General features: G+C 38.3%; 1 protein-coding gene across 1 annotated transcript in view; it reads left to right on the top strand.

Moving 5' to 3' along the window:
• Positions 1-9,337: 9,337 nt before the first annotated feature.
• The window catches only part of LOC145985536 (uncharacterized), a 32,217-nt gene continuing 19,385 nt past the window's right edge, over positions 9,338-22,169 (top strand). Inside the window, exon 1 of the mRNA XM_083119606.1 lies at positions 9,338-10,393. Coding sequence (XP_082975732.1) covers positions 9,338-10,393 — 1,056 coding nt within the window. The remainder of the gene's footprint in view (positions 10,394-22,169) is intronic.

Here is a 22,169-nt window from a genome sequence, read left to right as displayed (position 1 = left end):
AATTTCCTGAAGAGGGTGCTGGAGCCACCTGATTCCCACCTTGGATACCTTCTTGACTCGATAATTGTATTTCTCTCCTTAAATTATCGTCACATTATTTTATTTCACACCAAAAGAAACAGAAAACCTCATTTTATCTATTGTAAACCGCAAACTTTCGGGGGGCTCGAGCCTCCTAAGCTCCCCCTTGGATACGTGCCTGCTGCGAGTGTCCCTTCATCAATTTAAACTAATCAACACTCATCCTGTTCGTCGCGATTAGCCAAAAGTGGAAGAAGACGCAAAATAACAAAAACAAATTTATCCTCATCGTGGCGATCAACTGGAGAATCTGAAAAGTAGCCTAAAAATATTAAAGGGAAATTTCAGGACATTCAGTAAAAATTCATATCAGAATATGCCCGGACAAGAACTTACCTTAGAATTAGACATTTAAAATAAATGCAATAGGTTAGCTGGAAAGAAAAGCCGGCAGTGGACTACAGCCTCTTACGACGCCAGAGGCACAAAGTTCGAATACCGGCCTGGGCATGGGCGTTCATTGTAAATGTCCCTTCATCAATTTCATCATATCATTACTCATCGCGATTAGCCAAAAGTGGCAGAAAAGCGACGTAAAATAACGTAACTCAATCAATCCAACAACATTCTTCTCATATTGTATGTTACAGGTTGTTTTTTTTTATTTACTTTCTTGTTTTATTATTAGATTAACTGCAATCACAACAATTAATTGATAGAGGTCGCAACAATAAGGTAAAATTTTCCAGACATGTATTCATAGATTCTGTATAGATGCTGAGGAAAATTTGCAGGGAGACTTCAGGAGGAGTGGATGAATCAAGGATCAAGAATCAAGGATCAAGACCCACTCGTTTAAACCAGCATACGCCACTGGTAATTGCGTGCTGTAAACTTCTTCATATTATTACCTAGGTCTTATTCCTTGTTCTTTGCATATTATTCTACTGCAAATGGTTGATAGAACCAAGATATGGACAATTAAAAATGAAGATATTTCCCGTAAGCTTCCATTGCTACGCAAGCCTCGCCGCTTGACAGATCCCCTTGGTTACGTCAAAGCTCGTTGCGGCTCCTGGCCAATGGGAGAGCGTCGTGTCTCGGAATGCTCTTCCTAAAATACTCTATATTCCTTGATATGATCTGTGTATAAATCCTCATACCACCTCATATTTCTTTGTGTATTGTCATTACTTATTTCCAGAACTTCCATCCATGACTTTCACTCTCTTACATCCTTTGATTTATCAACTAGATATTCCATTATATACCCAGTGTTCAATTCACTTCAGAGATTTAGGTTTACATGCATTGTACAGAGAAAAATGGCCAATGCATGTAATAATTTACACCGATAGTTCTAAAAATAACAAAGGTGTAGGATGTGCCTATTACCAGCCCTGGCCCAAAACCATGGTAACGGTTGAAGTTTTTGCGTGCGATGACGTGAAACCGGCCAAGTGAATGCATCACTTCAATGTGAAGTCACGTGAAATGACAAAACGACAGTGTTGCAGTATGCAGATATTAAACACCAGAACAAGAACAATGTCTAGATGAGGATGGGTACTACAGGCTGTGGAAAAGGAGATGCGATAACCTAACCACTAACGCCGTCAAACGGTTGGGCGGGAACTTTACGTCACATACCATGAAGAAGTAATAGGGTCTGAGCTGATTATGTACTTTGCGATTAGTCCACTCAGAATTAGTTCACTTCATCAAATGATTTACTAAATCTCATCAATTTACATTGTCGAATTCATTATTTGAGTTTTTTTGGTTTAGGTTCAACATCTTCACCGAAGAGAAAATTATGCTCATTTCTTTATTTTCCTTGACCCTGTACATCCAGGTGTGTTATATACAGTGTACGTACAACTATAGATTGAATTGTATATGATTGTATCTTCTCCAAATATGATGTATAAAGAAACAAACTGCCGGAGAACTAAGTGAGGTGAGTGTACAATTTTATATTACTATTATAGTGGAACCACAAACAAAGAAACGTGCGCAGACTCGCGACTCCTGTGCACCGTACTCCAGTGTGGAGGGGAGGGGTAGAGTGGAGCATGCTCACTTATAGTCCGAGTTGAACAGAAGAGGAGGAAGGTTCTTTTTCTTGTGGTCGCTCTTGTAAGTAAGGGGAACTGTGATTTTCCATTCATCTATTTTATCACTTCTTCATCATCTCAATTGACTTAAATGGCCGATAGAGCAAAGTAAATTTATCAAATATAAATACAAACACGTACCGTTTAATAAATAACCAAAATGGAATAAAAAGTTAGCAGTTTGTATTTTTATTGCTTTATGTGAATATGTAGGGAGAAAGCGAGAGAGAATTGTACACCAATGGCAAATAAATGGTAGGCGAAGTATTTACCAGGATTATACTCCCTACATTCCTGCTCATAATAAGAAGTCGAAGGCATCTTGCTTAAGGATCTTTCTTCGATGTAAACCTAAAAGTTGACTTTTCAGATTACGTACATAATCTTCTGGGCAGAAATGCGCACTGCAGATTCTAGCATTAGCATGATTCACGTTAGCGTTCTCACACGAATCCAAAGCTCGGTGACCGAAGAATCCTTTTGAAAAACGTATATAACGTATATATTATGTTCAACGTACTTGGAAGATGTATCTTGTGCTGAACTAAAATAAATAATAATAACAAGTGGTGTGCGGTATCTCGAAAAGTCGGGACCGGGATCGGAAAGAAAAATTCCGTCCCTATCCCGACTACAGCAAATGACTTCCCTACTTTTCTGGGTCCCGAACAGTCGGGAAATACCGAATGGTCATTTTAAAACGGTATTAATTCTTGACGTTTTCTGCATTACAAGTGTCTGGAACTTATCGGAAATTGTTAGTTTTCATTCCAGAAATGCAAAGAAAATCACTTAAGGTGAAAATGAGAATTTGAGATTTCCCGACTAGTCGAGAAATTGCGAATATTTCCCGTCCCGAATGTCGGGATTTAAAAAAAATTCCCGTTCCGATCAAAAATATTCTGTCCCGCATAACAATAAGTACAGTGAGATCCATGAGTATTACCGTGCAAATTGACCATGACTATATTCATTAATTTTTATCTTGCATCCGATTGTGTTTTTAAGCGATGGATTTTTATATATGCTGGTGCAGAAGTTGTCAACAGTTTGTTTTGAGTTTTCTTTTAATTCTTGTAGCCCTTAATGGGTCAAATAAAGTGCACGAACATGATGATGGACAATTTGCACGGGAATACTCGAGGATCCCACTGTACCTATCTTAATTTATTTTCAATTTGTCTAAAGCCACAAAATGTAAATGGGTGGAAAGGCTCATTTGTGTACTCGACTTCGTGTGTTCAGTTTCTGGCATGGTTTCCTATCTGCATAGTGCAACACTAGCGCATAGATTTGGAATTCATTTCATGGATAAATTCACCTCTTACCGTCGTTTCGTCATTACGAGTAAACAACGGATTGGCCCAACCTATACTTCTAATAACCTTGCCTATTACATCCCAGAGGAAAAACATTTATCAACAATTTAGATTACCTATAGATTCATCTATTTTTACTGCAGAAAGTTACGCTCTATACAAAACCTTGTAATGTGGAATAGCTGAAGATTTTAAAAATAATATTCTCCTTACAGATTCTCTGAGTATTCTTCAAGCATTATCTACATTCTATCCCAAATTATGTCATCAATCATATCTTATTATTTTAATTATTCAACAAGTTCAATTTGCTTGCAAAAAGAACATTGACATACAATTCAAGTAGTGTAATTGATGATAGAACCAGGACCACTTACAAGTGTAGAAACGAAGAGGCTATTTGATTGAACAGCCCGATTTGCCTATACTTAAAACAAAGCCAAGAGGGGCTTATACCCCAATTCTTCTAGTGTGATATGCTCTGAATTTTTAAGAATTTTGAATTCTAGTGTAGAAAAGATGAGCCTCAATAATCTGATTTGCCTATACTTAAAACTATGCCAAGTTCCCATATCATCTTATTGTTTATAGTATGTTTTTCTGTCAAAATCCCAGGAATCTTGAATTCAAGTGTAGCCCCCCTCAGATTGATTCTGCCATGTATATATTAATATAACGCTCATAGCTCCTGGGTTCTGAGACCCAGTGGAGTATGGTGCATAGTCCCATGGTTTTTATTGTCTTGTAATCAGGAGGCCTCTGGGTTTGAGTCCTGATAAAATGTGAGGCCTCCCCTGATTGCAAAATGTTAATATTGTTGCCTTGTAAACAAGAGGCTCGGGTTTGAGTTCTGATAAAATGTGTAAGATTGAAATACATGTGGCAAAATAATATGTCCACACATGAGATTTTGAGAATAATTATTGCTAGTTGATATACAACTGATAGCTCCCAGATCTGAAACCTGGTAAAAAGTGTTGTACAACAGCATAAAAGAACAAAATTATTTTATATTGGGGGATCACCCGAGCCTAGTTAATAGCTGTTGTTTGGGTATAAAAGTATCAGCTCAGCCATTAACTGCTGTTATACTTGTTTTGGCATATTGTCCATAGTTCTGTTTTTTTGGACCAGGAAATTTTATATAAATAAACAACAAAAATGCCAAATCAAAAATATTGCAATCAATGCAAAAAAAATATATCTAGTTCTATTTGGGCTAGGCATTGCCATATTTGTGACCGTAAGAAATGCAGAAAAACCACAAAAATGTGTCCAAGATGCCATAAAATATTAAGCAAGGCATATTACAAATGGCATAAGTGTAATTCTTATGTACAGTCATCAACATTGCCCCCACAACCATCTACATCTGGTCTGAAAAGAAAGCATGAAACACCTCTTAATGCTGGACCAGCAAAGCAGCCACGCTATGAACCCATCCATAGCAGTTTTAATGGTCAATTAAGAGATCACTGTTTTGTATCAGAGCAAAAATGTGGTATTAAGAATTTTTTGAACAGTATAAATCCAGATGTGCAGGCAATTCTAAATGCACAAAATGGGTCTTATAAGCTGTCCCTCAAATTGTTTACACAATATAAGAAGCCAAATGGCACAAAATTTACACAGCCCCACATAACAGAAACTGTACCTGTATACTCAAATGCAAATTCAGACAAAATAATAAGCAATTTGATAGATCAATTGAATATTAAACACTCTGAATTTGCTGCAAAAGAGTCAGGATGGAGCCTATGCGGTTCTCCACACAAGTTATATATTAATATTTCTGAATTCAGCCCATTACAAGGATCTACATATCTGCCATTACCTGCCAATATCAAAAACAAAACAGCCGTGGTTAATATAAAAAATAATGACCAGAAATGCTTTTTGTGGTGTATTTTAGCTGCTTTGTATCCAGTTTCAAGGCATCCTGAGCGAATAAGTTATTATAAACAGCATGAAAATGATTTTGATGAAGCAATGGAGGGTTTAGAATATCCAATGTCTGTTCAGAATATTGATAAATTTGAAAAAAAAGGCCAGGCAGATCAATGGCAAACAATTATCTATTAATGTATTTACTTGTTCTACTGGCCGTGACAATTGCTTGATAGATCCTCTCAGAATCAGTACACTTGATGATGAATCTGCTATTCCGATTGATCTGCTCTTAATTGAAGGGGATGGCACAAATCATTACACTCTGATACATAATCTTGAAGCTTTAGTGAGAACACAACTAGACAAATTTAATAGAATATTCAAGTTGTGCAGAAGATGTTTGTCTGTATTTGATGGTCAAAAAATGGTGAAAGGGGTTCGGGAAGAAAATGCAGAAATTGCTAAAAACAAGTTAATTGAGCATCTGAAATACTGTGGCAACCATAAACCTGTTCATATGGTGATGCCAATGCCAAGTGAAAATGCAAAATTCAAAAAGTTTGAGACCTTGTTGGAACACCCAGCATATATAGTCTGTGATTTTGAATCAAATCTCAAACCTCTTGCATTCTGCAGCCCAGACCCTGAGGAATCTTCAATTACACCATACCAGTTACATGAACCTTCCAGCTTTTATTATGTGGTTGTACAGGGTGGTGTGGTTAGTAAAGAATATTTATACATGGGAGCAGATGCCATCAAAGAATTTGCATATAGAATAGAAAATGAGTGCCATGACATAGCATCTAATATCTTATTAAAATCAAAACCTATGATGCCTTTAACAGAGAAACAGATTGAAGATTTCAACAATGCAGAAAAATGCCCGGTATGTGATTCTGAATTTTCAGATATGAATATCAAGGTGAAACACCATTCTCATGCAGATGGTAAATTCTTAATGGCCCTGTGCAATAGCTGTAATATTAAGATCAAGAGACTAAAATTTGTCCCTATATTTTGCCATGGAGCATCCAATTATGATTTTCATCATTTGATCAGGTACGAGGGGTTTGACAAGCAGAATTTAAATATTTTAGCTGAAAATGATGAGAAATATATAGCTATTAGCAAAATAATTAAAGTTAATGGTGTTTCTATTCACTTAAGATTTCTTGATTCCTACAGAATTTTATCGGCTAGCCTGGCTACACTGGCCACTCAATTATCTGATGATCAATTCAAAATCACATGTGCTTTGTTTCCAAATCAGGACCTGAAATTAATTAGGCGGAAGGGTGTATATCCATATGATTATGTTACAGATTTTTCTAAATTTGATGAGTGTTCTCTGCCACGACAACAAGAGTTTTACAGCAAAATCAGAGCATCTGGAATCACTGATGAAGATTATCACCATGCCCAATTGATGTGGAACAATTTAAAATGCAAGACATTTGGTGATTATCACAAGGCTTATTTAAAACTTGATGTGACCCTCTTAGCTGATATACTGCAGGCATTCAGAAAATCTTCCATGCAAAATTATAAACTGGATCCAATATATTTTTACAGTGCTCCGGGCCTAGCATGGTCCGCAATGTTTTTAAACACTAAAATGCAATTGGATCTGATCCAGGATCAAGATATGTATCTGTTTATGGAGCAATGTATAAGAGGAGGCATGGTGCAATGTTCTCAGAGATATGCCAGAGCAAATAACAAATATATTCCTGATTATGATCCAGCATTGCCATCAAATTATATACTGTATGTGGATGCAAACAGCCTGTATGGTTATGCCATGATGGATAAACTGCCATATGCAGGGCTTGAATGGGTCGAAGATTTTAATATTGAGAATCTTAAGGATTTTGATGACAGTAACTATGGCCTCTTCTTAGAGGTTGATCTGACAATTCCAGATAATTTACACAACAAATTTTCTGATCTGCCCCCAATTCCCGAGGTTAAGTGTTCACCTGGCTCTAAACAGAAGAAATTGATGATGACTCTGGAGCCGAAACAGGGTTATGTCATATATTACAAAAACCTCCAGTTCCTGATGCATCATGGTGTTCAAGTGACCAAAATTGGCAAAGTTTTGAGGTTCAGGCACTTAAAATGGTTGAAGCCATATATTAATACAAACACAGAGCTTCGAACATCTGCAATGAGCCAATTTGATAAGGCCTTGTTTAAATTGATGGTCAATTCTGTGTATGGCAAAACTATTGAAAATGTCAGAAAACATACCGATGTTAAAATAATTACTGACCCCAGCCGGAGCAAAAAAATGATTGCAAAGCCTAATTTCAATTATAGAAGAATTTATGATGAAAATATGGCACTCTTCAACATGAAAAAAACAAATATTAAATTTGATAAGCCTATTTATGTAGGGGCTGTGATATTGGAATTGGCCAAATTACACAACAGAGAAAATGGCGGACGAGTAGCGGACGTGTAGCAAGAGCTCCCGATTTCCCCCCCAGTCTCGCTGGCACATACATTACTCATACATTACTACCAGAACAAACTAGTGTCAGCATAGGAAAGCATCACTTCCAGCACCTCGGTGGTGATCTAACAGCTAAGGAATCTTACTAAATCGCATAATTATGCCTAAAGCTTCGATCACCGTAGTTGCCAGCCGCGTGGAAAGCGTGGAGGAGAGGCTTCGGGCCTTCGAGAGCCAACTTCGGGACGTCGCCGGTCAGCAACCACCCGCTGAAAGCAAGGAGAAGGGATTCCAGGCGATGTTGCAGGATCTCAGCGCGGCCTTCCTAGAATTTAAACGGGAGGCGGTGGACACGCTGAAGTCTGTCAGGCTGGACATCCAGGATCTCCAGAAATCCACAGAAAGAAACTTGACATTGATCGACGACATGGAAATGTATTCCAGGAGGAACTGCCTGCTGTTACACGGCATTCCTGAGACGGCCAACGAGGACACGGACGAGCTTGTCCTCCAGACGATACACAAACACCTCCACCTGCAGCACGTAACCCTGGACCACATCGAGCGCTCTCACCGCATCGGCCCCCGGAGGAGAACAGCGGCGGATGCGGTCAAAACTGGGAAGAGGCCCATCATCTTTCGGCTTTGCAGCTACCGAACCAGGGACGCCATCTGGAAGAACAAGAAGGCGCTGAAGTGAACGAGAGTTCTCATCACCGAATCCCTGACTGCAGCCAGGCAGCAAGTGCTGCAGAAGGCCAAGGAGCAGCATGGCCCCAGGAACGTGTGGACTCAGAATGGCAGAATTGTCATACTAAAGAACAATCGGAAGATCTCCGTCACCACGCTGGAGGAACTACACAAAGTGGAGTGAACGCGAGGGGAAAAAGAGGACGTGCAGGGAATAAGCAGCCACTCAGAACGTTTATTTTTGCCTACTGAGGGCGCATCAAATTCCGCCACGTTATTGCGTAAACTCAGTTATTTTTGTGTATTAGTGTTTGTGACTACATTATGTTAGTTATTGGTATTTATGTTACTACGTTAACCGTTATGCTCGTGTCTGTTTGTGTTTGTGTTTGTATGTGCGTGTGCGTATGTGTGCGTAAGTATATAGAATCCAGTTTTCGGTGCCCTGCAGGTTCTAAATACATCACTTCTGCTGGCTTGGTAAGTGAATCTCCAATTTCCAATAATTTGTGTTCGGTAGACGTAGCGACAAATGTTAATTTTATTTATTTATTATCTTCTCATTCCCTACGGCTCAAACTGATATTCTGGTGGATGTAAATCTGGCAACGCCCCCACCCGGTGCTTCTGTAGAACTTGAAAACCTGCCCCCCTCCTCTTCATTTGCCAGAACCCCCTTCCAGCGGCAGACCGTAAACTCGCTTCCCAACCCCTCAAACTGTTTGCCCGCCGGCAACCTCCCGGCAACACCGACGTCTGCTTTTTTCAGTCAATTAAGAAATATCTGCATTTCCCCAGCAAGCGACAACGACCTTCGCTCCCCAACCCCGGTGTCACAAATGGGCGACCCACCTCCTGGACCGCAGCTGAACCTCCCCTCGGGCAGTCTCAACGTCATCCACGTCAATGCACAAAGCATTCTCGCGCATCTCCTTGAAGTCCAAAATATTGCCCAAATAAACAAACACGTGCATGCTCTGCTCGTGTCGGAAACGTGGCTGAAGGAGAGCCTTTCGAGTGAACTGGTGCACCTTCCAGGTTTTCGTCTGTTCAGAAGAGACAGGATCGGGAAGAGGGGCGGGGGAGTGGCAATTTATCTACGCGAAGATATTCCTGCCAAAATCCTTTCGGAATCACCCGGCGACTACGACCGATCTTCCGAATATATAATTATGGAAACTACCGTCTGTCGACAGAAACTCCTCCTTGCCGTAGTCTATCGACCACCTACCACTCGCCTCGAAAACCTCGAAAACGATATCGCAACATTTCTACCAAAATATTCTCACGCAATTGTTTTGGGAGACATGAATGTCGACCTGTGTACCACCAAAGAGGAGGCTATGCAATTCCGCGATACGTTCTCGGCCTTAAATCTTACAATCTGTCACCTAAACCCAACCCACCACACGGCCACTTCAGACTCCTGGCTTGACGTCATTCTGGTCTCGGACGAAAATCGCGTAACGAGCCATGGCCAAATTCCGGTACCTGGGATTTCCTATCATGATTTAATTCACGTATCATATAACATCCGCGTTCCAAAATTTAAGCCTAAACAAGTATCTTACAGGGACATAAAGAACGTTGACGAAACCCGCTTGAACGAAGACGCTGCACTCGTTCCGTGGCACGTAATTAGCACGTTACCAACAGTGGACGAGCAAGTTCACCTGTTAAATACATTTATTCTTGAGCTGTTCAATAAACATGCTCCCGTCAGAAAGAAACGGGTCTCACGTCCCCCCGCCCCCTGGCTGACGGACGACGTACGTCGACTTATGGTCAGGAGAGACAGAGCTTACACCAAATACAGAAATGACGTTAAAAAAGGTGACTCTAGCACATGCAGCTTCGAAAATTATAGAACCCTGAGGAACCGCTGCAATCAGGAGGTAAGAAAAGCCAAGCGCCGATTCGCATACGAATTGCTCAACCACCAAAATAAACCGGACGTTCTATGGAAAAAGTTGAAAATTCTAGGTGTTGGGAAACAGAAAAAGGACGACTACATTCCTAAGTTTGCACCAGATGTACTGAATAATCATTTTTGTGACCTCCCGACTATTGAAAATAATGTTAAAATTGAAACTATTCGGAACATCGCAACGCACTCCACAAACGCTTCAAAATTTTGCTTTTCCTGGATTTCACCGGAAGACGTTAGAAAATCTTTACTTAAGATAAAATCGTCGGCCGTAGGAGTAGATGAAGTTTCCATTCTCATGATCAAAAAAATCCTCCACCATGTCCTTATTCCCATCGCGGACATATTCAATTTCACCTTGCTTTCTGACACATTTCCGTCGCTTTGGAAACTCGCCCAGGTACGCCCTATACATAAAACAAGCAACGAAATCAATTTAAACAATTTTAGACCAATCAGCATCCTCCCAGCTCTGTCTAAGGCTCTGGAACATCTTATTAGTGGTCAAACCCGTGACTTCCTAGCACGAAATAACCTAATAAACCACTTTCAATCTGGGTTCCGTAGCAACCACAGCACATGCACGGCTCTCGTCAACGTAACCGACGACATGAGGTTAGCCATGGACAATCGACAACTTACAATCCTTGTTCTTCTCGATTTTACCAAAGCTTTCCAAACCATTGATCACGAAATTTTACTCACAAAACTATCATCCCTATTCAGCTTCTCGAACTCTACGGTTAACTGGTTCCGTTCCTACCTGTCTGGACGTCAACAATGTGTCGTCGACCCACATCGAAGATCATCCTGGAAAAGCATCCCCTGTGGCGTCCCTCAAGGCACCGTACTGGGCCCCCTCCTGTTTACACTGTATATTAACGACCTCCCGTCGGTGCTTAATCACTGTAGGTATCACATCTATGCCGACGATTTTCAATTATACTTTTCTTTCCCTCCTCAAGAAATATTGAATGCAACCGAACGTATAAACAACGACCTGAAAAAAATCAACAAGTGGTCTGTAGACCACGGCTTGCACGTCAACCCGACCAAAACCCAGTGTATGCTCGTAGGCTCCCCAAACATTCTGAACAGAATTGACGAATTAAATCTCCCTAATCTTACGGTCAACGATAAACACTTGCATCTACCACGGTTAAAAATCTGGGAATTACGCTAAACAATAATCTTACCTGGAGAGAACACGTAAACTCCGTGTGTAAAAGAGCTTTCGGTGCACTACACTCTCTTTACCGGCTTAAAAACTTCCTCCCCGAACGTATAAAAACCAAACTTGTTCAATCTCTTGTTTTCCCTATTATTGATTACTGTGACACTGTTTACTCGGACGTAAATTGTGAGCAAGCTAAACGCCTTCAGCGAATCCAGAATGCCTGTGTCCGCTTCGTTTTCGACATAAAATATTCAGAACATTTGACACCGTATTATGCGAAGGTCGAGTGGCTGAAATTAAGTGATAAACGGATTTACCACAACCTTGTCCTACTGTACAAAGCCCTAGAAATAAAAGATCCAAAATACCTTTCCGGGCGGTTTCAATATCTTTCGGACTTTCACTCCCGCAACACCAGATCACGTGAAAAATCTCTGTTATCCATCCCTATCCACAGATCTAACTTCTACGCCAATTCGTTTACCGTTACCTCTGCAGGACACTGGAACAGACTGCCCCTCGAAATCCAAGCCTCCTCCTCAATTGTAACATTCAAAAGACAATTAAAATTATACATGCTAAACAATTGGACCTAGATTAAATTCCCAGAAAGAAATACGTTATACATTTAGCCCACGAAATATGCTTTCTATGTAGGTACTTGTGTGTGAATGTGTGTTTGTGTGTGTGTGTGTGCATGTAGTAACTGTATTGCTTTTATTTTTAATTTCTTCTAAGCTACTTTTTTTCATTGTGTTAGTAAAAATAATGAGCAATGTACGTAATTAATGGTTAATCCAGGGCTTGACTGCTCGTATTCAAACTGTATTGCTTTCATTTTTAGTTTCATTTTACTTTCATTACTTTACTTTTCTTTTATTATTTTATTTTTCATTTATCTTTTTTAATTTTTTAATTGTATACAATTTACTGCAAAGAAAAAAATGATCCCTGTAATTAATGGTTAAGTGGAAGAGAAGGCATTAATGCCTTAACTTCGCCATGTAAACAAAGTCGTAAATAAATAAATAAATAAAATAAATAAAATTGTATTATGATGTGTTGAAACCTTTTTATGGTGATTGTGTAAAATTGATGTACATGGACACTGATAGTTTTGTTCTTGATATTCAAACAGAAGATGTTTATAAAGATATGTTACAGCCTGAATTGTTTGAATATTTTGATACCACTGAACATACAAGGATTCAACCCCACAACAAAAAGGTGCCTGGCAAGTTAAAAGATGAGACACTTGGTGATGTTATTGTGGCATTTGCTGGGTTAAGGGCCAAGATGTACAGCTTTGAAACATGTAGTGGTGTTGTTGCCAAAAAGGCCAAGGGCATTGGCAGAGTAATTGTGGACAAAGAGCTTGAATTTGAGGATTACAAAAATTGGCTCAAATCATGTAGCACAATCAGAACATCAGAATCCAGAATTCAGAGTGTGGATCACTTATTGACTAGCAATATTGTAAGAAAAGTGGCTCTGGACCCACATGATGATAAGAGATGCATTTTGTCATGTGGCATACATACTTTGCCATGGGGTCATTGTGATTTGAAAAGTGGCAATCAATGCCCAATTACAGAGCATGATTTGAAATAAATAAACATGCCTATGAACTTATTTGGGTTCAAAAAACAGGCTATTATGGAGCTGCCAACACCACAACCCTCTTCTGATATGATATCTAAACTGAGTGCTTTGTTAATTATTCATCTCAACAGCATATTTACAGATGTTGATGATGAAACGGGTAAAACATTGTACATATTTAACAATAATTTAAATCATTACCAATTACCTGTAGGTGGTCAATTGCAATTTATTACAACCCCTGAGGGTGATGTCAAGATTTCAGTAGGGAGAAATATTTATAGAATTAAGCACTCAAACATGATTTCTGGCACTGTATATACTGTTTCTGCTGGTGACTGCTTATATATTGAGGTCCCTGGGTCATATGACAAGCTTATACCCTTTTTTATAGAATTAAGAATTAGATATTCAATAATAAATAACCATTAAAACAAAAATGCCTAATGATATATTTGGCCATACAAGGCATGAAGATCACAGTGATGAGATTCTGATGCTTGATGTCAGAGTCAAGAAATTAAGAAGTGATTTACAAGCTTTACAAACCACACTCAATGCCAGTCTTCAATTAGAAATTACAAATTTACAATCACAATGCATGGACCCTCTTCTTAAAATTGACTCAGAACTTAAATTATTGCTTCAGAAATATACTGATTTGCCCACATTAGATAATTTTCAAAGTTTAGAAGAGGCTGTAGCAGCTCTTCAAGCCAAATTTAAGACCCAGGCCACCAACTCGGAGCAATTGAAACAGCAATTGGAAGAGCAGATAAATAATGTCCAGACACAGCTCCAAACAATTGTTAAAAGCATAAAATCACAAGAAGATTTTGATCTAGTGATTTCCACTCTAAAGGAACAGATTCAGTCACTCCAGATACCTAATCTGGACCCTCTGAACAATGCCATAGCCGAGGTTAAAGAAAAAATTGAGACACTTGAAAATTTTATGAACAACTTGCCATCTTCTGATGCTTTGAGTGCAATAACTCGGAGTGTTGCAAATATTAAGCTGCAACTTGAAACATATGAAGATTTTGGAAAAATTCAAAGTACCATAACCCATCTTCAGGGTACAATAGCAGCAGTGCAAAGTGATTTGACAAATGTACAAGAATCTCTAGAATCTCGCCTGCCTGGTATTGTAGACACACTTGTCAGTGTCCAGCAACAGATCACAAAGCTTGAAAACCTCAACACTGAATCTGAACTATCACATTTTCATCACTTGATTGATGATATCCAAACAAAACTTGAAATTTTACAACAATCAACACCCACTCAGGCAGATATAGCCCTGCTCCAAAATGCTATGCAAAATGTGGCTGATGCTTCTGAATTAAACAATGTGAAATTGGCACTTGAATCTTTGCAAAATACTGTATCAAATCTGCCTACATCACAGGAACTTAAAAATATTAAGAGGGCAGTGAATCGCATATTGAAATCAGAAGATATCAAGAATATCCAGACAGAGATCAAACAACTCACTCAGACAGTTGCCACTCTACCAACCAATCAACATATTAATGAACTGCATGCCCTGTTTGAGGATATCAGAAGACAGGTCCATGATCTTACTGCTCAAAATTCAAAATTGGCAGTTGTTGAAAATTTGCAACAAATTGTAGCTAATATCAAGCAACAGCTAGGAACCATGGAATCCAATCAAGCAAATGCTCTGTCTGTTTTTGCCACCCAGCTACAAGAAATTGTGCAACAATACAAGAAACTTGTTGTGGACATAAAAATCAAGCCAGGCCATGATGAGATTGTTAGGACCATCAATGAGCACCTTGAATCTGTAACAAGCAGATTGCTTACAGCAGAAAAGGAAATAACAGGCATAATCGAGAATCCAAAACATACAGTAATTCTTGAATTGTACAGCATCCCCAACAAAGAATATGATTCTCCATTTACACCAGGTGGCAAAATATATATGCTGTCCCCTGCACAATTTTATTACCAGTTTTTTGTTGGGGGCACATTGAGACCAATCAAGATCAAATATTGGCTTCAACCACAGGCACACCACTACCCTACCTTATCAATAACAAATGCTGACAACAAACCAAAAATCACCAGTGTAGAGTTAGAGGATTTTACAGATCGCAATACATTAGAAACAGCCTATGCTGAAGATGATGGCTCTCTGGAATTTAAAATACAAATAGGGGACAAATTATATTTAGAAAATCCTGTAGTATCAGCTGCTGAACACCCTATAGTTGCAATATTCTTGTTTTCATATTATGTCTAGACAAATTATTGTTGATGAATTACACAGACAAGCCAGACATAATTTTAAGAGACTGCCAGTAGTCACAAAAGGCATAGATGATTTATGGCAGAGCGACTTGATTGAGATGGCAAGTGGACAGTTGAAAAACTTAGACAAAATCAACAAGGGCTACAAGTATCTACTCACTGTAATAGACACATTTTCAAAATTTGCCTGGGCTGTGCCACTCAAATCCAAGACTGGAAAATGTGTAACAGAAGCCATCAGGACAATCATCAATCAGAGTGGAAGATCACCGCGCTATTTGCAAACAGATAATGGCAAAAAAAATTTATAATTCTGTGTTTCAACAATTTATTAAAAGCCAGGCAATACAACATTACTCGAGTTACAGTGATCTCAAGGCCTCAATTGTAGAGATATTCAACAAAACCCTAAAAAATCTTATGTATAAACAATTTACACTTCAAGGTAATTATAAATGGATTAATATTCTTCCAGAACTTCTACATAAATATAACAACTCGGTCCATTCCACAATCAACATGAAACCCTCTGAAGTAACTTCATCTGATGAGCAAAAATTGATCAGGACTGTTTATTATCCTAGATACCAGCCAACAACAAGAAAGGCCAAATACAGGGTGGGTGATCAAGTAAGAATCAGCAAATATAAGCACTTATTCAAAAGAGGCTTTACAAGAAACTGGAGCACTGAATTATTTACAGTGGTTCAAATTAAACCTGGGACCCTTAACACATATATAATAAAAGATCACCGAGGAGAAATTCTCAAAGGCAGATTCTATGAAGAAGAACTCAGCAAAACTAAACAGCCTGACACATATCTCATAGAAAAAATCATCCGCAGAAAAGGCAACAAGTTATTTGTCAAATGGCTAGGACTTCCAGAACACAGCTGCATCGATGCAGACAAAGTGATAATATGAGCACCTGGGATGTTATAAAGAGGCTGCCAGAACCTGAACAGCAGATTAAGAAAAATGGCAAGTTGCTGCCTGAAAATATTAGATGTCTTATTGTTGGGCCATCAGCTTGTGGTAAAACTACACTAATGGTTGATAATTTTTTATTGGCACCCAACTGGTTAGACTGGAAAAACAGGCACTTGTATGTTTTCTCTAAGAGCTTGGAACAATTAAAATATCAGCAGCTGATGAAGCTTTATGATGGATTGGATATTGCCACTTTTGAACCAGATGTTAAGCCACTTCATGAATGTCTCGATAATTCTGTTGTTGTGTTTGATGACATTATACTGGATAATCAAAACAAGGTTAGAAATTTCTTTACACAGGGCCGACACAAAAACATTGATTGCTTCTACCTGGCACAGACTTTTTCAAAAATACCGAAGCAGCTGATCCGAGACAACAGCAATTTTATATGTGTGTTTCATCAAGATCATACCAACCTCAAACACATACATGATGAATATGTAGGTGGGGACTTGAGCTAAAATGATTTTTCCAAGTTTTGCAGTAGGTGCTGGAACCAGGACAGTTATGGGTTTGTCACAATTGATATGACAAGAAAACCCAATAGTGGTAAATATAGAAATAAAATTAACAATTTTCTAGACATTGAAACATATATAAATAACCATGAAAAGGCCAATCATTGATGATCTTAAATTAAGAGATTATCTTGTAAAAAGATTTAAGGGATGGAAATCACAGAACCGAGGAATTTATGAACAACACAAACAAACAGAACAGCCTATCATTGATGCTATTAGTGAATTATGTAAAAATATCAAAACTGTTACAGAGCAAAATCAAAATTTGATCACAGAGCTTGTACCTGTAGCTGCAAGGAACATATTAGATTATCCAATCACCCCACTTTCCAGTATTCATACACCTAGTCCTGTTGCTCCTCGAAGAATTGAAGCTACCCAGGATCCTATTGAATTGGGTCTTCTTGCTCAAAAATATTTAAGCACATCTAAAGACAACAAAGATGAGGTTTTTGGCTTATATGCTGACACAGAGCGTGATGGTAGCATCATACATAGAATTGGCAATTTCAGAGTAACATTTATGGGAGATGATATAATTGTATATTCAGAATCACATCTTGGACAAAGAGGTGGTTTTGTTAAATATCCCGGCACACCTGGATTGTGGGAACTGATGACTCGGAAAAGGCCTGGCAGCTATACAGATCAAGACTATGAACATTACAAAGAAATATTAATAAAATCAGATGCTCTATACCAGAACAATGATCCCACACAAAAAAGAGTCAAGTCTAGCAGTGGAGCAAAATACAACAATTTAATCAAGCCCATATGGTCACAAATTAAGACAGGCAGTGGAATCAAACAATACAACACCCTGCCTAAAGAATTTGTGTGGGTTGATGATGTCAGGAAACTTGTAGATAGGTTATTAGTGATAGCTGGGGAGGAAAATGCTGGCAACCACAATTTTTACAATGAAAAGGTTGGAATTATGGACATGATAAGCACAAAATTGTCTAATTTTATAGTGAATGACACTAAGGGGATTGGATATCTTATAAAAATTATTAATACTCTACCACCTAAATTTTGGAATATTTCTGAGGGCCGGGGGTTGGTTAATGACATTATAAACAAGCTGCCATTTGAACTACACATTCCAGGCTATCAGTATTGTGGTCCAGGCACAAAATTGGAGCATAGATTAAACAGAGGTGATCCTGGTGTTAATCCCCTAGATGCTGCTTGTAGAGACCATGACATAGCATACAACACACATTCTGATCTTGACAAGAGACATGTTGCAGACAAGAAATTAGAAGATGCTGCATTTGGTAGATTTGTAAGCAAAGATGCTTCTTTGAGTGAAAAAATAGCAGCATTGGGGACCACCATAGCTATGAACACCAAACAAAAACTGGGGTGGGGGCTGTGAATATGTATATAATAAACCTAGAATGAAGGCCAAGGGTGTTATGTATCAAATACCTTATGCAGGTCTTAAATCTCTTAAAACTATTGATAGCCTTTTAACCAAAAAGCAGCGGAAGAAAAAAATTCTTGTCTTGCAAAGGGCCATGGTATGAAATTGTTGCTTAGTACCCCCCAATTAAAAAAATTACAACAATCTAGAAAAAAATCACATGTGGGGGGTTTCATATTTACTATCCCGGCCATCTTAGCAGCACTCGGGGCTGTTGGGAGCTTGGCTGGGGGATCAGCTGCCATAGCAAAAACAGTAATAGATGCCAAGAAAAATAAGGCAGAATTAGATGAATTGAAGCGCCATAACCTGGCCATGGAGAAACAAGGCAAAGGTGTTAAGAGAGCCATAAATAAGTTTAAAAAAAACAAGAGCCGCTTACAAACCAAGATATTGAAGCTTTAATCAAGCCACTGGGCATCAAAAATTTTAGAGGTGTGTACATGTCTGATTCTTTACCAGAACAACCACTCAACAAAGAGTGTGGCATTGTTAATTTGGATAAGTACAAAAATCAGGGCACTCACTGGATCTGTTATCTTAAATATTTAAACAATGAGGCATTTGTGTTTGATTCATTTGGAGGTGTTCCACCTGAAAATTTAATAAAATATCTAAAATCAGTTAATCTTTATTACAATAATGCCCGTGTACAAAATTTCAAAGATGTTAATTGTGGACATTTGTGTTTATCTGTTCTCAGATATATGTCTCAAATAAATAAACCATCAATTGAAAATTTTCAAAAGGCCCTGTGGTATCTGAAACATCATGGGGGTATTCCATCTCACCAGCCAAAATTCAATATTGAAACTCAAATTACATGATGACATAGTGTATCCCAAAACAATAGCTCTCAGAGCATTTTATGGCATGTACTTGATCCCTAATATTACACACCACAACAACACAATTGCAGTTGGGGATCAAAAAATTGTCATCACTCCAGGGCAGTATAATGCTCAATTACCCAGAGGTGTAGTGTTAAGTCAAAATTCTGTCACTCACAGAGTAGAGATTGTATCTGCTACAGAAACAGTGGATCTGGGTACTATAGGAGAGCTGTTAGGCTTTGAGAACAACACAAAACTTGAAACGGCCATCAAACACACTGCTATTAATATACCTAAATTCTTAGCAATAGAGACTCTGAATATTCACTGTAATGTGGCTGAGGGTATGATCACCAAATCAAATAGCATAGGCACTCACAAACAAACTGGGATCATTGCAACATTCAAACCTAATTCTGAATTTATGGAGCCAATCATCTACAATCCATCCCCAACATTATATTTTCCTATGTGTCATAATAGAATAGATTGTATTGATTTGATGGTCACTAATGAAAAAGAAGAATTAGTTGATTTTGCTGGAGCCACAACAACTGCAATCATAGAGATTAATATTTAAATAAAAATACATACAAGAAAAAATGGAAAATATTGAGAGTTATGAGCTACAATCATTCCCCCCAAACAGGAGGACATTTGCAAATTTAAATCAACCCAACACAGAAATTGAGGTTGATCTTGATATAGGGGATGGCTTTATACACCCCCCACAGAGCAGATCTATACATCAAATTTGATGTTGTAAAGCTCGATGGAACAGATTATCCGGCAAATTCAAATATAAGATTGGTAGACAATTTTGTGCCGCATCTGTTCTCTGAAATTGAGATCAGAAAGCATGGTGTTGTTATAAACAGAATAGATTATCCCGGCATTACCTCCACAGCTTTGGCCACACTAAAATTATCCAAAACCGAGGCTTCTTACTACAAAATAGGTGGATTTGAGGCTGGTGATAAAATATTATCTAAAAACCACACAGTGCTGTTCCCTATGCGCCTGTTGCCAGGATTCTTCTCAGATTACAAAGATATTATGTGGAAGGGTGGTTTAAGAATCACATTTAGAAGAGCTGCCAATGATAATAATGCTTTGATGAGGTACAGTACATTAAACTCTACAGGGGAAGCTCTGCCTAATACCCTACCTGATGAGGGCAAGTGCCTTATTCAGACTATGGAGCTAAGAATCCCAGTTGTTGAATATGAAGCCAGTTATGCTCTTAAATACAAAGCTGATATAATAAAAAATCCACAGATTCCATTACAATTTTATACATATCAATGTGTACAGAAGCCCGCATCTGGTACCTATTATGAGTTTGATGCTACAAATTCATTCTCCAGTATACAATATGACATGCCGGATTTTGTGGTGGTTCTGTTTCAGACTGGAAGACAATAATCAGGAAAAAAATTCAAGTAGATTTGATAACTGCAACATCAAGAACATATATCTTAAAAATGGCAGAAATGAGGTATTTCCTAGAGAAAATTATAATTTAGATATGTCCAAGGATGATTTCCTCAAATTATATGAGGCATTTTCATCATACAAAAGGGTCACTACTGGCAATACTGACATGTATTACACACCAGATGAATTCAAAGCACAGAGGCCCATGTTTATCATCAACACTTCAAAAAGGAAACAAGTTGTGGTGAATGACAGGACAAATATTAAAATTATCTGTGAATTCCATGAGGCTTTACCTGATGACACTATATAGTGTTATTCTCATAGGTGAAAAATCATATGTTTATGATGTAAGAAATGAGAGAGTCACAGAGCAATTCTAGAAAAATTTCTGCACATTACATTGTACATTGTCTTAGTATTAGATATATGAGTTGAGGCTGGTGTCCAATTAAAATATTGAGCATATTCCAGGTAACATATTAACATAACAGCAACAAGTATTTAAGCATATATTACATTATATTATTGTGTAAGCAAAATGCTCATAAGAGCTTTTGCCTTAGTTTTTAAGTGTAGCCAAAACAAAATCAAGGCAACAATATTAACACTTTGCCATCAGGGGAGGCCTCACATTTTACCAGAACTCAAACCCAGAGCTCTTGTTTACAAGGCACCAATATTAACACTTTGCCATCAGGGGAGGCATTACATTTTATCAGGATTCAAACCCGAGCCTCCTGTTTACAAGGCAATAAGCCATGGGACTATGTCCACATTTTATTGAGAACCCAGAGCTCATAGCTCTATATCAGCTAAATACAATTCAAAGTTGGACTTTGAAATTGTGCAATGTATATTCTGTAAGTCCCGCTCGGGTTTATATTAACACAACAAGACAAGACTAGAATTGTGCTCAGGCTTGTCTGACAACACGCAAGAGGCCAATATTCTCATTACTGAGAATTTCCCTTGGAGTCAATAACATGAAGGCATGTACGGGGGGGGGGGGGGGGAATTTTCCCTGAAAGGGTACAATGTAGATTTTATCTCATGCATGCACGCATATAAATCTCCCAGGCCTGCATAATTAATTGCCTGCCGGGACATGGAACTGATCAAAAGATTAGAAAAAACATGCAAGCAATTAATTATGTTTACCCACTTCTCTCCTATTGTATTGATCAGGCAGTTTTGCCTGCATAAAAATATAACAGCAGTTAATGGCTGAGCTGATACTTTTATACCCAAACAACAGCTATTAACTAGGCTCGGGTGATCCCCCAATATAAAATAATTTTGTTCTTTTATGCTGTTGTACAACACTTTTTACCAGGTTTCAGATCTGGGAGCTATCAGTTGTATATCAACTAGCAATAATTATTCTCAAAATCTCATGTGTGGACATATTATTTTGCCACATGTATTTCAATCTTACACATTTTATCAGAACTCAAACCCGAGCCTCTTGTTTA

This window comes from Lepisma saccharinum, chromosome 3 (genome assembly GCF_977018435.1).
Source record: "Lepisma saccharinum chromosome 3, izLepSacc3.1, whole genome shotgun sequence".
NCBI classification, from domain to species: Eukaryota; Metazoa; Arthropoda; class Insecta; order Zygentoma; family Lepismatidae; genus Lepisma; species Lepisma saccharinum.
The sequence above is the reverse complement of the archived record's forward strand: the minus strand, read 5'-3'. Positions and strand labels throughout refer to the sequence as shown.